The sequence below is a fragment of the Phascolarctos cinereus genome, unplaced genomic scaffold (genome assembly GCF_003287225.1).
Source record: "Phascolarctos cinereus isolate Bilbo 61053 unplaced genomic scaffold, phaCin_HiC Scaffold_726;HRSCAF=1367, whole genome shotgun sequence".
In the NCBI taxonomy this organism is placed as follows: domain Eukaryota; kingdom Metazoa; phylum Chordata; class Mammalia; order Diprotodontia; family Phascolarctidae; genus Phascolarctos; species Phascolarctos cinereus.
In genome coordinates this window covers 330265137-330279957 of record NW_027556098.1, presented here as the reverse complement: position 1 = coordinate 330279957, position 14821 = coordinate 330265137, and the positions used below count along the sequence as shown (strand labels likewise).

Sequence of the window (14821 nt, the reverse complement as noted above, 5' to 3'; positions counted from 1 at the left end):
TAAAAACTGTGACTTTTATGTTTTATTAAATAAGCGTGATGAAGTAGTGTTGAACTTGGAGTTAGGGAGACCTGGGTTCAAATCCTACCTCAGACATTTGATATTTATATGACTCTTGGCAAATCATTTGGATTCAGTCGCCTGCAAGGTTTCTGCCAGCTCTGTGTTTCTGTGATTCTTTGTAAATGGTATGAAATTGAACATTGGATAGTTACTGATAATATATGAAACAGTCTGGTAACCTGATTCTTTATCCTCTATAACAAATAGGTAATTATAGTAGCCAGAAAATAACATCTGTTTGCAATAAATTAGAGCAAAGTTTTATTTTTGTCAGGAGCAATATAAATGAATTTCTTCTGTGGATTTATATTTTCTCTGTAGGAACAGCGTCTAAAAGAACTTGCAAAGAAACCTCATACCTCTTTAACAACTGCAGCCTCTCCTGTATCCACCTCAGCAGGAAGTATAATGACTGCACCAGCCATTGACATATTTTCTACCCCTAGTTCTTCTAACAGGTAAGTCATGGACTTTTGGGTTGTAAAGTTGGCTATTTCTGATATTTATACATAAATTCTTATGCTTGAAAAAATTTGCATTTTAGTCAACAAACATTTATTTTTTTTACTTTTTAAAATTTAGTATTTTATTTTTCCCCAGTTACATGTAAAAACAATTTTTAACATTAGTTTTTAAAACTTTGAGCTCCAAATTTTCTCCCTTCTTTCCCACTCCTCACCCCCATCGAGAAGGCAAGCAGTTTGATACAGGTTATTATACATGTGTAGTCATGCAAAACATATCCATAACAGTCATGTTGTGAAAGAAAACATAGAAAAAAAAACAACCTCAAGAAAAATAAAGAAAGTAAAAAAAGTATGCTTCAAGCTGTATTCGGACACCATCAGTTCTTTCTCTGAAGATGGATAGAATTTTTCATCATAACTCCTTCAGAGTTGTCTTGGATTGTTGTATTGCTAAGAATAGTAAGTCATTCCTAACTGATCATCTTACAGTATTGCTGTTACTTTGTACACAGTACATTTCACTTTGCATCCGTCCATGCAAGTCTTTCAAGGTTTTTCTGCGAGCACCCTGCTCATCATTTCTTAGAATACAATAGTATTCCATCATAATCACATGCCACAACTTGTTTAGCCATTCCCCAATTGATGGGCATCCCCTTAATTTCTAATTCTTTGCCACCAGAAAAGAGCTGCTGTAAATATTTTTGTACATATGGATCCTTTTCCTTTTTGTTTTTTTATCTCTTTTGGGATACAGACTTAGTAGTGGTATTGCTTAGGTCAAAGGGTGTGCATGGTATTATAGCCCTTTGGGCATAGTTCCAAATTGCTCTACAGAATGGTTGGATCAGTTCACGACTCCACCAGCCATGCATTAATGTCTCATTTTCCCCACATCCCCTCCAGTATTTCAACAAACATTTATTAAGAGCCTACTCTGTGCCAGATCCTGGACTAAGTGCTGGGGACACGAAGAAATACAGAAACAGGCTCTGCCCTCAAGGAGCTCACAGTCTGATAAGGGGATGTTTTATTTAGTTTTGAGCCTCAGCCTCCCTCAACTTTTGGGGAGGTAGCAGTCAAGGATTTTTCCTAGATTTAAGTTGGTTGGTAAAAATATTCTAGATTGAATGAATGAAAAAGCATTATGAGTCAGTGGGATTACAAACAAAATCCCTTCCTTCAAGGAACTTTTTTTCTAATAATGGGATACAGTCCCCAGGGGGGTTGTGGATGAAGGAAGGGAGTTTTGATCTGTGGACTCATAGGAATTATTAGGCATAGAGTAAACAGTGTCTCATCCTTTTCAGTAGCAAGAGTAGTTCTAATTGCGTTACAGTTTTGAGAGTAAGATGTAGAAAGTGGGGGCAGTAGGAAAGGGTGGCAGAACACATATGTTAGGGTGAATAGCAATTTACCTGGATAGACTCCGTTATGATGGTCAGTTGGATGAGAATGAGGGCTGGCTTCAATGTAGTAGGTTAGGTGAGGTTCCTCACAATAATAAGGACAGATACACCCTAGAACATACTTCAGAAGCTCAATGGATTAACTCCTCAATACCCCCTTTCCACTTGGAGATTGGTCTCTGGAGGTCTTTGTTCACTGTTCCATGTAAGGAGAATAGAGGGTGTAGATGACAAGTTCAGTAGTTACTGGGCCTGTGACTTCATTAGCATAGAGAACTCTCAGGTGAGGAATCTCCTTTAATCAGTGCAGGCTGGCACCTTCTCTGCAAGTTATATAATTAAATGCTATCTAGCATAAACAAATAGGAGTACTATAAATTAGATCTTTGGGTAAAGTACTTTTTCTTGGAGCCATTAATTACAGTGAAGCCTCTTTTATTTGAAGGAAAAAAAACCTTACTATACCATTGATTGGGTTTATTGCACGTTATATTGTGTGCCTTAAGCATTTAGCAAACTCTCTAATTTACTCTGTTGTTATTTTCCATGGTAGTGTAATGTAGAGCAGGGATTTCTGTCATGGAGGCTTTGTCTGGTAAAACCTATGGATTCCTTTTCAGAATTATGTTTTTAAATTAATAAAATATATAGGATTGCAAAAGAAGGCAGTTATATTATAATACAGTTATCAGACTGTAAACTAACACAGCAACAAAAAACAAATTTGTAGAGCCAAAGAATCCCGGGTGTAGAGGAAAAGGTGCTGGATTTGGAGCTAGGGAGGGACCTGGTTTTGAATTCTACATCTGATACCTACCATGTGATTGCAGGCAAATCTCTTAAATCCATTGAGGCCATTTCTTAATTAGTAAAATGGTAGCTAATGCATACGCTATCTGAACTACCCTCATATAGTTGTGAGGATCAAATAGGATAAAGTATATAAAGCATATTATAAAACTTAAAGTATTATATGTTTTTATTGATTTCCATGTCTCACTGAACTGTTTTTTATTTTGAAATTTTTGTCAAAAGGGATAACTCATTGGGTAGGAGAGGACCCAGGAAATATTGGGAATTAAAGTGATATAAAAATAAAAATGATCAGTTGTTTAAATGACAAGTTCAAAAGCCTGCAGTGCAAAGGTCTATGAATATTTTGCTTCTAATAACATTTAATATAATCTAAGAAAAAAAGGGAAGTACAAAAAAAAGATTATTGTCCATATATTTTCAGTTTCTCATACTCTTCATAGTCCAAACTATGACCACTTTGTAGGAAAAGACATAGAAGGATTCATATCCTCCCATCCCTACCCCCAATGACTTCCCCCCTAAAGGAGTGTAAGGGTAAACAGTTACAGTCATGAAGAGCCTTTAAGTACTGATCAGGAGGCTTGAAGAAGGGCTGAAGGATATGGTGTTCTCTCAGCTGTTAAAGAAATATGCTTATAAATATTTGCCTCACCAGCTCCAACCCCTGTGAGGTAAAATGAGAAAATAATTCAAGTATATGTGATGACTGTTCACGTATTCTGTTTGAACCAAATTTTAAAAGTAAACTACTGTAGATGTCAATCACTGATAAATTGCCTTCCTTCAAACTTTACGTATTACTGAAATGAATTATGTTAACTGATGGTATGCCTGCTCTGAACAAATGACAATGAATTTTTGCAGTAGAAACTTAAAAACTGAATTACAGCATATCACTTAGTCTAGAGAACATATTTCTAATTGGACATAAACCAAGTTACATCATTATAGATGAATCACTATACTTTACTGAATGTATCAGCAGCTTCCTCGACTTATTCTGATAACCATTGTAGAGTTTATAGTCTTCTGGGGTAATGCTACATAATTAATCTTGCAAAGTGTGGTGTTTTTAACCAAAAGCTTTATACATTGGACACAATTTATAATCTCTTTCCAGATGAAGCCACTGTAAGCATATAGCAATTACTAGATCTGCCCCCAAAATCATCTTTTATTCACTCAGCAAATTTGGTTTTGCATGAATTGAGTACTTAACACTACGCTAGAAAGAATACATACTCTGAGGAATGGTAAAGAAATAGGGAGACAAAGTCCATGACTTTGGCAAGCTTATTAGAAAGAAATGAATCAACACAAAGATATATATACACACACACACACACACACACACACACACACACACACACACACACAGAGAGAGAGAGAGAGAGAGAGAGATATGTAACTAACTTGTTTTAAACATTAGAAGAGAAACAATATTAAAAGGTCCAAAAGAGTCTATATTTGTTCTTGACTAAATTCAAGACAGATTTGTAAGGTGGAGTGAATGGGATCAAGAGCTTATGTAGAGGAATTGGTTTTGATAAGAAGAAGGACTACCTCTTAATCAGAGATAAACAGGAATGAGAGTGGGGAAAGATGTCTAAATGATGTGGAGAGAGAAAGGGAATAGAGGGTACTCTTAGTGGAAGGCCTCAATTTTTTCAGTGAAGCATTTGAAGTTTTAGAATCCATGTGTCTAGGAAAACAACTGTTGAATAATTATTATTATTATTATTTAAACTTTAAACTTAAACTTCAAACTGCGTGAACACTTTTGGAACACTTTGTGTAGCAGAGGTGTTAAAACTCATGGCTAGCAAAACTTTCTAGTGGGGCCAAACAAGGTTAAAACGTAATTAAGAAATGTTTACTAGAATAAAAATAAAGTACAACACAGATAATTTTAATTTGAAGTTTTCTAAGTCAGTACGCAGCCCCCAGGGATCTATTTCTATTTGAGTTTGACACCCATGCTGTATGGTAGTTAAATATCTAGGTCTTCTCAGCTTCAAATACAGGACTTCTACTATGTCATATGCCAAAGTTTCATAGTATTAACAAAATATTCACCCTGATAATTAACAAATTAGAATCATAGAACTTTTTTTTCTATTTTACGAACTTACTCAACAAATGTCAGCATACAGAAAACAAAAAGGAAGATTTTTATATCAAATACTGAACTTTTTATAATTTGTTTTTTAAAATTCATATCGAATTTAACATGAATCTAGTATAGGGGAGTTCAGATGAAAAGGAGGAATATACATGAAGGGAGTTTTAACAAACTTTAAAACCAAAAAGAGAGGAAGAGAACACCTGTTAGCAGAACATCTGCTTTCCATGCCTGGAGTGCGCAGTACATAAGGGCTGGTGGGGGGAGGGGAAGGTATCCACACTCCAGTCTAATGCCTAGAGCCTTTTATGGCTCAAACTTATATGTCATTTGAGACCAAGAGCCGATATGATAATGATGGGAAGCCACCCTGTTCCCTATAGGACCAGCGAAGTGAGAAGTTTTTCCTAAATTACACAAAGAGGAATGAGGGACATGAAAGTAGGAAACCTAACCTTATAGGTACCATTCTAGTAAGAGGCTGAGATGGTGTAATTCCCAGTCTGTGGGTTTCTTAGTCTTGGCATACTTGTATCCTGTAAAGCTGGAGTTAATGCCATTCAAACTGGTTTTCACTGTTGTAGTAGTAACAAAATTGCCTTGTTTGTGACTTACTTCTTCTGAACTTTTTTGTTTTCTTCTCTGTATTTTTAATGTTTTATTGATCCTAATTTTAAAAAAAATTTGAAGTTACATACTAAAAAGAACATTTCCGTATACTGTCTTATTTGTCTGTGCTTCTTTTTTGAACTTCCTTCTAATATGTCTTGATGACTTTTTTTTTTTGCATCAGTATTTTAGTCCTTCTTACGTCTTTCCAGTGGGGGTGGGGGTGGGGTGGGAGACCAAGAAGAAGAAACTTGTAACAAATAAGTATAGCTAAGCAAAACCAGATCCATACAGAGGTCATGTATAAATTTATATACCTCTTTATGCACTTTGAGTCCATCACCACTCTATTAGGAGGTGGATGACATGTCATCACAAGTTTCCTGGAGACGTAGTTGACCGTTGGAATGATCAGAGTTAAATTTTCAAAATGATTTTTCTTTACGTTGTCCTTTTGTATGTTCTTCTGATTCTGCTTATTTCACTCTGTGTTAGTTCTTACTACTCAGGATTCTCTGTAATCATCTCTTGTCATTTCTTATAGCCCAATAATATTCTATTACGTTCTATAAGCAAACATACTTTGTTTAACTATTTCCCGTTTGATGATCATTCTCTCTTAGGATGTAGTTGTATGTTCAGTTTTCTATTCCTTTCCAAGTATTAGCCTCCCTCTCAATATCCCCCACCCCATCTCTGTTCCTTGTTGAACTGGGGATGTATTTTTTACACCAAACTCTGCGTGGGTGGTACTCTTATTTATCAGTTTCAGATAAGAGTGGGCTCATTTGATGCACACTCCCCCTACCTTTTTCTCCTTGTTGGAGAATTCTTACATACCCAAATTATGAGAAATAGAGGGTAAATGCCACTCTCTTCAATCTTTCTATGCAAGTATACTCCTTTGACCATCCTTTATCTTTCTCTGTTTAAGTACTGCGGGTTAGAACCAGTCCATTCCTTTTGTTTTTCTTATTTAATTCCCTCAGTACACTCTGAAGACATGATTCTGAAAGGATATTGTTTGTTTTCCCTGTGTTAGAATGTTTGCAATATATCATATAGCTTTTTCTAATTGCACAAGTAAATTTAACTTTCTGATTTCCTTTTGACTGTTGTGTTTGCTTTTCAAAGTTCCTCTTGAGCTCTTTTCTTTTCAGTAGAAATGCTTGAACGTCATCTATTTCAAAAAAGGTCCATGTTTTTCCCCTTGTAGGATTATATTAAGCTTTTCATGGCAAGTTATTCTTGATTATAAACCTTTCTCTTACCTTTTGGGATATTGTTTTCCAAATTTTTTCTGTGATTTCTTGGTACTTGAACTTCTTTCTAGGTGCTTGCAGCATTTTTGCTTTGATAGGGGAACTCTGGATTTTGTCTGTAACGTTCCAGGAATTTTAACTTTTAAGGTTCTTTTTCAGAGGTAATGGTGGATTTTTTTTTTCACTTTGCCCTTTTGCTCTAATAGATCTGGGTACTTTTCATTTAAGATTTTTTGAAAAGTGGTAGGTAGGCTTTTATTTAACTTGTGGCTTTTTGGAAGTCTAATAATTCTTAAATTATCTCTCCTTGATCTGTTTTCTAGGCATATTGTTTTGTATATCAGATATCTTACTTTTTTTTTCTATTTTTTCAGTCTTTCAGTTTTATTTTAGTATTTCTTGTGGACCATGTAGTCATTGATTTTTGCAGGCTATTTTAGTTCTTTACTTGGGTAAGGTTTACCACTTTCTGTTCTAAGCTTTTTATTGTCCTTCCGGTTTTTTCTTTACTAGCTTTTAGTTTATTTTTTTAACCTAGTTTTTTCCCCTATTTCTTCTGGGTATTCATATTTTACATAAAATATCTTTTTTCCCTTTAAATTGTTGTTTGTGGTTGTTAGGGACTTAATTTCTTATTCTTTTGGAGGGATCGCTAGATTTGCAGTAGTTTTTGTTACTTGTCAGTGTCTTTGGTTTACTCTTCTTTAGCTCTAATTCCAAAATTGGGGTTTTTGTACCTAGGCTCAGCTATACTCCCTGCTGTGCTTTTGCATGGGATGATTGACCCAGCTTGGTCTGCATTTCCATATATGAAAATGTATGTTTCATTTTGTATCTCTAGTTAATCACCTCTCTGCCAAGAGGGTTGGAAGGCATCTTAAGAAGATAACACTAGTCTTCTGAGTTCCAAACAAAGTTAGAGATTTTTAATGCAGGAAAGTCTCACAGTGTGGATTGCTACTAAACTTCTGTGGGCCTCATTTGGATTATCTATAAAATGAAGGGGTTGGATGGAGTTAACCCCTAAGGCTTGCAACTCTTAAATCCTTGTTTCTTTGATGGGGTTTAATTTCATTTCATAAAAAAGATGGAACTGAGGTTGTTGCTTGTATTTGGTTAGATGTTGGCTAGTACATTCCAGAATACTACCCATCCTCTTCTAGTGTGTTTTTCAGGATTGTCCTTCTCCCTGTCCTGCAACAGAAATTACTTGTTAACATCACCTTTTTAGTAGGAATGGTTGTGGGCTGCTCACATAAATAGGCATTAACTTCTTTTTCAAACTAAGAGGATGTGATCAAAGGTCTTGGAGTTTAATCTGTGTACAAGACTTGCCTTAAGGAAAATTATATGGTAATTATGTTGGTCGTTAAAATATCTAGTATAGTACTTATTTTCAATGAGGAATTCAGTGTATTTCAGGGTTTGGGTTGGGGGAGGGCAGGCATTGATATTTTAAAGGATTATAGTAATTTTATTACTTGTAGATTCTGATTTTGAATATAAAATACTACATACTGTTCATATATCTATTCAGTACATAATGCAGCCTTATTTTAAAACTGTCTTATCCTTCGTGTTCTCTTTCTAGCACATCAAAGCTGCCAAATGATCTACTTGATTTGCAACAGCCAGGTTTTCATCCATCTGTACATTCTTTATCAACTGCACCTCAGGTAGCAAGTACGTGGGGAGGTAAGCAGTCAGTGAATTCTGCATGGAACTTTGTATAAATTATGTTTTTAGTCTCTACTACTGTTTTTTCTGTGTGATTTTGGTTTAATTTGATAAATGGGAATGTGAGCGATGCTATCAAAATAATTGTGTTGGAGATATTTGGCTTTTGAAGATACTTTGATTAAATATGTAATATATTGGCCTAGGTTAAATTATAGAATAAAGTAAGATGAAATAAGAAAAGTTTTTGAGCTGCATTAGGAAGTTTGTCATGTTCTTTTACGAAAGTTTAGCTGTTCAATTAAGTCTTTTCCATAATTTAAAGAGAACTGAACCTTTTTGCTAATCAGGAATAAATTTGCTTATGGGAAAAACTTGAAGATATATAAATACTGTATGACTAATAAAATACAGTAAAAACATTTTAACAAAATATTTGCCATATTCTAGTGAATGAATAGCAGTTGCTTGCTTTTTGTTTCAAATGTTTGCTTAATTAAAACTAACAGGTTAGTAATGGCTGTTGAAATAATTCTTGGCTCTTAAAATCAAAAGTATTTGCAGATCTTTAACATATAGGGATTTCTTTAATATTTGAAGAAACCCAGATTATCGATTTTCTGGATTTTAAAGGAAAAGGGATCTAGATGTATGTTTTAAAGTACTTTGCCTGACTCTTTAGCAAGTTTTTAACTGCTCTTTTGCCCTAACCTACACAGTATTACATAGATGGAGGGAAAGGTGACATCAAGAAAAGATATGTGATGTCTAAGTAAAGAGCTATGGTACATGATATCTTCGAAGATTGTTGCTTCACCAGTAGGATCTGAATTATAAGCCAACCTTCCTAATCTTTCATAGCACAAAGATTAGAAGTGTTATCTAACCTGTTGTTTTCCTTGTAAATCCTTTTGGATGTGAAAAACTTGTATGAATTACTCTAACTTCTTTTGTTCCTTATCCTTCCCAATGTGCCTACCACCTTTAAAAAACAAAACAAAAAAACAACTGGAGAGCCTACAGTGCTTATTTAGTAGTAGATAATTTTTGCTTCTGCAAAATGCTATTGTTGTGTTTTATTGTTACATGAAGTCGTCTGTCTGGACTCTGTCAGGCTTTGGTGAAGAATACAAGCTTAGATAGTGTCTGTGATGCTAGAAAGGTTTTAAATGTGGTTCAAGCATGGTCCGCTTTTTGACCACCAACCTAGGGTAAGCATGAAGAAGTTTATTACTGGTAAGCTGGCCACTTGATTATTGGCTTACTTTTTGCCTGTGGCAGCCTTTGAAAGAAAAGAAAAATTCAAAATGTCCCTTTATCTTGTTTGGCCTTTTTTTCACTTCTATAATGACAATGGCAAAGTAGTAGAATGGGCACTAGATACTGTAAGAATAATACTTTCTAGGCCATCCATAAATACTAACATAGCTATTGATACTTTAAATATAAAATCCTTGTCCAGTGACAGATGAACAGACATACTACAGGAGAAGCTCAACTATAATCTGGTGCAGGGGGGAAATCACTAATATGGAATCACAAGACCTGGTTTTAAACTTGGCTCTTACTACTCAGATAGTTTTAGTCACCATTTAACCTCTCAAGGGTTCACTTTCCTTACCTGAAAAATGAGATGTCAGATAAAATTTCTGAAGTTCTTTGATTCTCAGAACCTGTGAACCTATATTAGTCTTGACATTCTCAGTATAAATGTTACCAGGAGACAAAAGGAAGTTAGCAGTATATGGATGAATTACTCAGAGGCAGCAGTGTGTCTAATAAAAAGAATTCATTCAGCAGTGATTTATGAAGCACCTACAAAATGATAGGTGTTAGAAATTCCAAGAAAAGATGGAAGAGCAGTCTTGTTGTCAGAGACCTCAGAAGCTATCTGTTTCATTTTGTACCGATATATATACATATATAAAAAAAAACATGTTTTCCAGCCTTTGCTTTATAATCTTCAGGGAAGGGAAAGCCATTACCTCCTGAGGAAGTTCATGTCATGTCTTCATACCTCTGATTTTTAGGAAGCTTATCATTATATTACACTTTATTTAAATTTAGTTCTTTGCAGCTTCCATCTTTTGCTCTTAGTTTTGCCCTCACGGGCCAGCCAGAAAACTTAATAATCATTTCCAGGGGACAGTCCTGTTATTTGAGGATAGCTAACATGTCTTTCTTGAGTCTTGTGGGCCAAAGATCCCAAGTTCCTTTAACCAGTCAGGACATAGCTTGAACTCAAGACTCTTCACTGCCCTGGTTGCCCTGCTGTGCTCTCTCCAGCTTTACGATGTCCTTCATAAACAGTTTTCTAAATGTGACCTTAGTGCTGTACACTGTGGCCTGTAGAGTCTGCTCTGTCAAACTATATACTCATTGAACTCATTGAGCCTGCACTCTACCAGAACTCGCACATGTTTTTTAGATTAATTGTTGTAATGTGTCCTCTCTTGTTTTTAAAATGTTGATTTCTTTAATCCAAATATAAGACTACACGCCTATCCCTATTAAATATTATCTTATATTCAGTCCGTTGTCTGTCTTGACATTTTTTGGATCCTATCATCCAAATTATTAGCTTTTCCTCCCAGCTTTTTTAATCTGCCAGTGTAGTAGATGTACTATCATTACCTTTACCAAAGTGTATTATAAACAATACAAGACTAAGCACCAGTTGTTGGGGCACTGTACTGTAGATCTCTTTCATATTGACATTTACCCATTAATAACTTGTGTTTTGATCCAGCTGTTCAGACAGTTATTAAGTCCACAGAATTGCAGAATCATCTAGCCTGTTTCTTCATCTTTTCTACAAAAAGAACATGAGATACTTTGTTAAATACTTTGTTAGAAACTGTGTAAGTCATTTCTGCAGTTTCCCTGATATGCAAAGAAAAACAACAAAAAATGAGGTGAAATGGAACAGTTAGACCCCTTTTATTGATGAAATAAAACTAATTTGCTGTAATTGCAGCTTCTTTTTCTAAATGTTTACTAATAATTCCTTTAATTATTTTTCAGAATTTTCCCATTAATATAAGTCAGCCATACTGACCTATACTTGGCAGCCTCCATTCTCTTTATTTTTGTTTTTGAAAATGAGAGGGTATTGTCCTTTCTCTAATCCTGTAGTTTCTCTCCTGTTCTCCAAGGTCTTTCAAAGATAACCAACAGTTAGTCTACCCAGCATTTGCATTATCATATAGATCTTTTACTGCTATAGAATGTCGTAATTCAACTACGTCAGAAATTAGTAGAGTTAGTTTTATTGTAAGTCAAAGGGTATAAGAAACATTTCATAGGATACTTGATCTTTTCATATTATATCACCCATGATAAACATTAACCAAAAGATCTTTATGAAGGCAATTGCACCTTTTGTCCTGGTATCTGATGCAGAGGATGAGAAGGCAGAAAAATTCTATAATGGACTGTCTAGATTAAATAAACCTGTACTTCAGTACTGTGTGACTTGAACAAAAAGGCAGACATAGAAACAATTTCAAAGCAGAAAAGTTGGAAAACTGGTTTAGGAATAAGAAAGAAGAGAATTTCAGAGTTCACAGGTTACAAAACCTAAATACCTCAAGAGTTAGGAGATGTTGGATGTGGCAAACAATGAAAGACATTTTTAAAAATTCAAATTTACAATTTCTTGACCAAAGGAAATTTACTGCTAAGTGATGTAATAAACAATTTATAATTCATCTGTATATGTGTAGACAAACTGTCAGTTTAGAACAAACATCAGAATCAATACTAAATGAGAATATATGGTTTGTAGTTGAAGTAACTTCAGCCTGATCTATTGAAGCACTATTTCTAAAGGAAAATTCATAAATGTAAACCAAAAACCAACACTAGAGAGCTCAATCACAAGGGAGCAAAGGGCAACACCATTTTAGAATATAAACTTGTTTGTAATATTTTACAGTAGAGGATAGTGTGGGCCATGAGCAGTGTTGCCTTCTAAAAGAATGAGAAGCACTGGAGGGAAAAATAAGTATGCCAAATGCTTGAGAAGAGATCCACAAAGCTAGATCATCCTGGAGGTGTTTCAGCATGAAACTGAAAGGTCAAGAAAAATGACCGAACAGACCAAATAATGTAAAAGATCAGTAAAAATTTATATTAGAATTCTCTTTCACCATTATTGATCGTGGAGTCACCACATACAGAGTCTACTCTCTTGTGGATTAATGTTTTACATGAAGAAATAGCTCTAAGGAAAACAAACATAAAACGAACAGCTAGATAAGACAAAGTCTATACAGCGAAGGCTTATTCTAGAGAGGATAGTTTTGACAGTGCATATACTTGTCTGTTTTCAAGATATCTGAGGGGGAAGGATATCAAAGATAGGGAAGAAACATGGCCCTTATTGTTAAAAAGAAAACTGACCAAGAAACTATTAGTAATTACTTAAACATATATTTGCTTTCTCATCTGTATGAAATCTTTATAAGAATCTATCTATGTATCAGGGGCATCCTTGATGAAAGTAGAAGGGAACAAACGAGCTTTTGCAAATAGCATACCGCATCTTTAAACTTTTATAGCTTAATGAAAGATGTAAGAAAACAGAATGTACTATCATTTGTTGATTTTTTTTAAAAAAGCATTTAATTGACTAAAGCCAAAGGTTGCTTTAAAGGCTGTTTTTCAACTGCTCTTTCCCATATGTCAGAACCATGCCAGATTCTTAGGAAGATTAATAATAAGATGTAAAGTTTAAAATTATTTAAAATTAAGTAAGGCATAAAACAAGGAGATGTGCTTGGAAAGTCCTGTAGCACAATGGGTGGATCCTTTGTTTAGAATTTTGGGGAGGTCATAGAATAGATTTATATGTGTTAGTGTGTATATGGCTCATGGTGTACACCATTGGAAGGGATACCCACATTGATGAGGTCAAAGACTCATGGAAGTCTTGAAGTGTTTCTCAAGGTTATTCTATGTCTGGAATGCTTTGTGTAAGTAGTATAGTAGATCTTTGATTCTATGATCCTATTTGTAATTATATGATATAGGGGGAGAATGTGTGCAAAGAATTATGGCATACACAGTGTAAGAGCACAAGTTACTATTTGGAAATTAACTGTTAGAAACAAATATGGTATGTAGTCTATATTAGAAAAAATTTTCTAAGAAGCTGGATAGCTTAAAATGCTATCAATCACTTCTTTCCTATTTTGGATTATTTATCTGAGTTCCTTTATTCATCAATTTAAAAAAATACTTAATTTATATTATTACATATTTACCAAAGCTGACTCCAGTCTATTAATTTGGGAGGAGGGGGGAAGATGGGTGTCACCATAGCTAAAATTAGAAAAACCAGTAAAAACTTATCTTTGCCATTTCAAGGCATTTCATTTATTAGGAATATTTGGCTACAAGAATGGTGATACAAAAGTAACAGGATGTTTCAGTTTTTAGATTTTTGTAAACTGAAGAGCCAAGTTGAATGCTTCAAGATTGTCCTGATTTGTATAGTTTATGAAATTCAAGAAATGAGCTTTTTTTAAAAAAATGAACTTTTATTAATATCTTTTGTTTTTATATCACCTAAATTTGCTCCAAATCCAACCTTCCCCCCACCACAGCCAGAGAGCAGTCCTATGTAGTTAAGAATATTTTCTGGAAAAAAAGGAAAAGGAAAAAAAATCTGTACAACCAGTCAATACCTCTAAAAAGCTGAACATATATGTGCAGTATTGTGTACCTGTGCGTGTTCTATCTCTGCAAAGGAATAGAGGAGGGTATCTTCTTGCATATCTCTCTTCTTTAGGGGCATATGTGTTTTTCATATTTTTACAGCATTCCTTTTTGATAGTTGCTGGTTGTTCTTAGGATTTACATTGTTATAGTTGTTATGTATATATTGTTTTCCTGACTCTGTTTATGTCACTTGCCATCACATCATGTAAGTCTTTTCATGCTTCTCTGTATTCATCATATTCATCATTTCTTACAGTTCAGTAATAGTCTATTACATTCATGCACCACAATTTGTTTAAGCCATATTCCAGTTGGTAGGTATGTATTCTTTTTTCCAGTTTTTTGCTGCCATAAAAAGTGCTGCTATAAATTTTTTTTTATATATGGGAACTTTATTTTTATTAAAGTTCTTGAACTTTTAAAAATAAAAAAAATGAGTTTTTAAGAAACAGTATCACTTTTAAGTGACAGAACTAGTTTGGGTAACCCTGCAATCATCTGAGTGCCTGTTATTTGAGCATTACTAAGACAGCATATAACAATGTATGGTTGTGATATTGGGTTCTCTGAATTTTGAGTTATTTTCCTCTTGCCTGTGATGGGTGAAAATTATCTGAAATATAGTCAGATTCAAATCAGTGCCATAAAGAAGATCCCAAAAGCAAATGTTAA

General features: G+C 34.5%; 1 protein-coding gene across 16 annotated transcripts in view; it reads left to right on the top strand.

The window, feature by feature from the left end:
* PICALM (phosphatidylinositol binding clathrin assembly protein) overlaps positions 1-14821 on the top strand; it is a 125709-nt gene that overhangs the window by 68142 nt on the left and 42746 nt on the right. For all 16 annotated transcript variants that reach the window (XM_020993685.2, XM_020993693.2, XM_020993700.2 and 13 more), the window contains exons 11-12: positions 385-521; positions 8340-8443. In XM_020993685.2, the coding sequence (XP_020849344.1) occupies positions 385-521; positions 8340-8443 (241 nt within the window). The remainder of the gene's footprint in view (positions 1-384; positions 522-8339; positions 8444-14821) is intronic.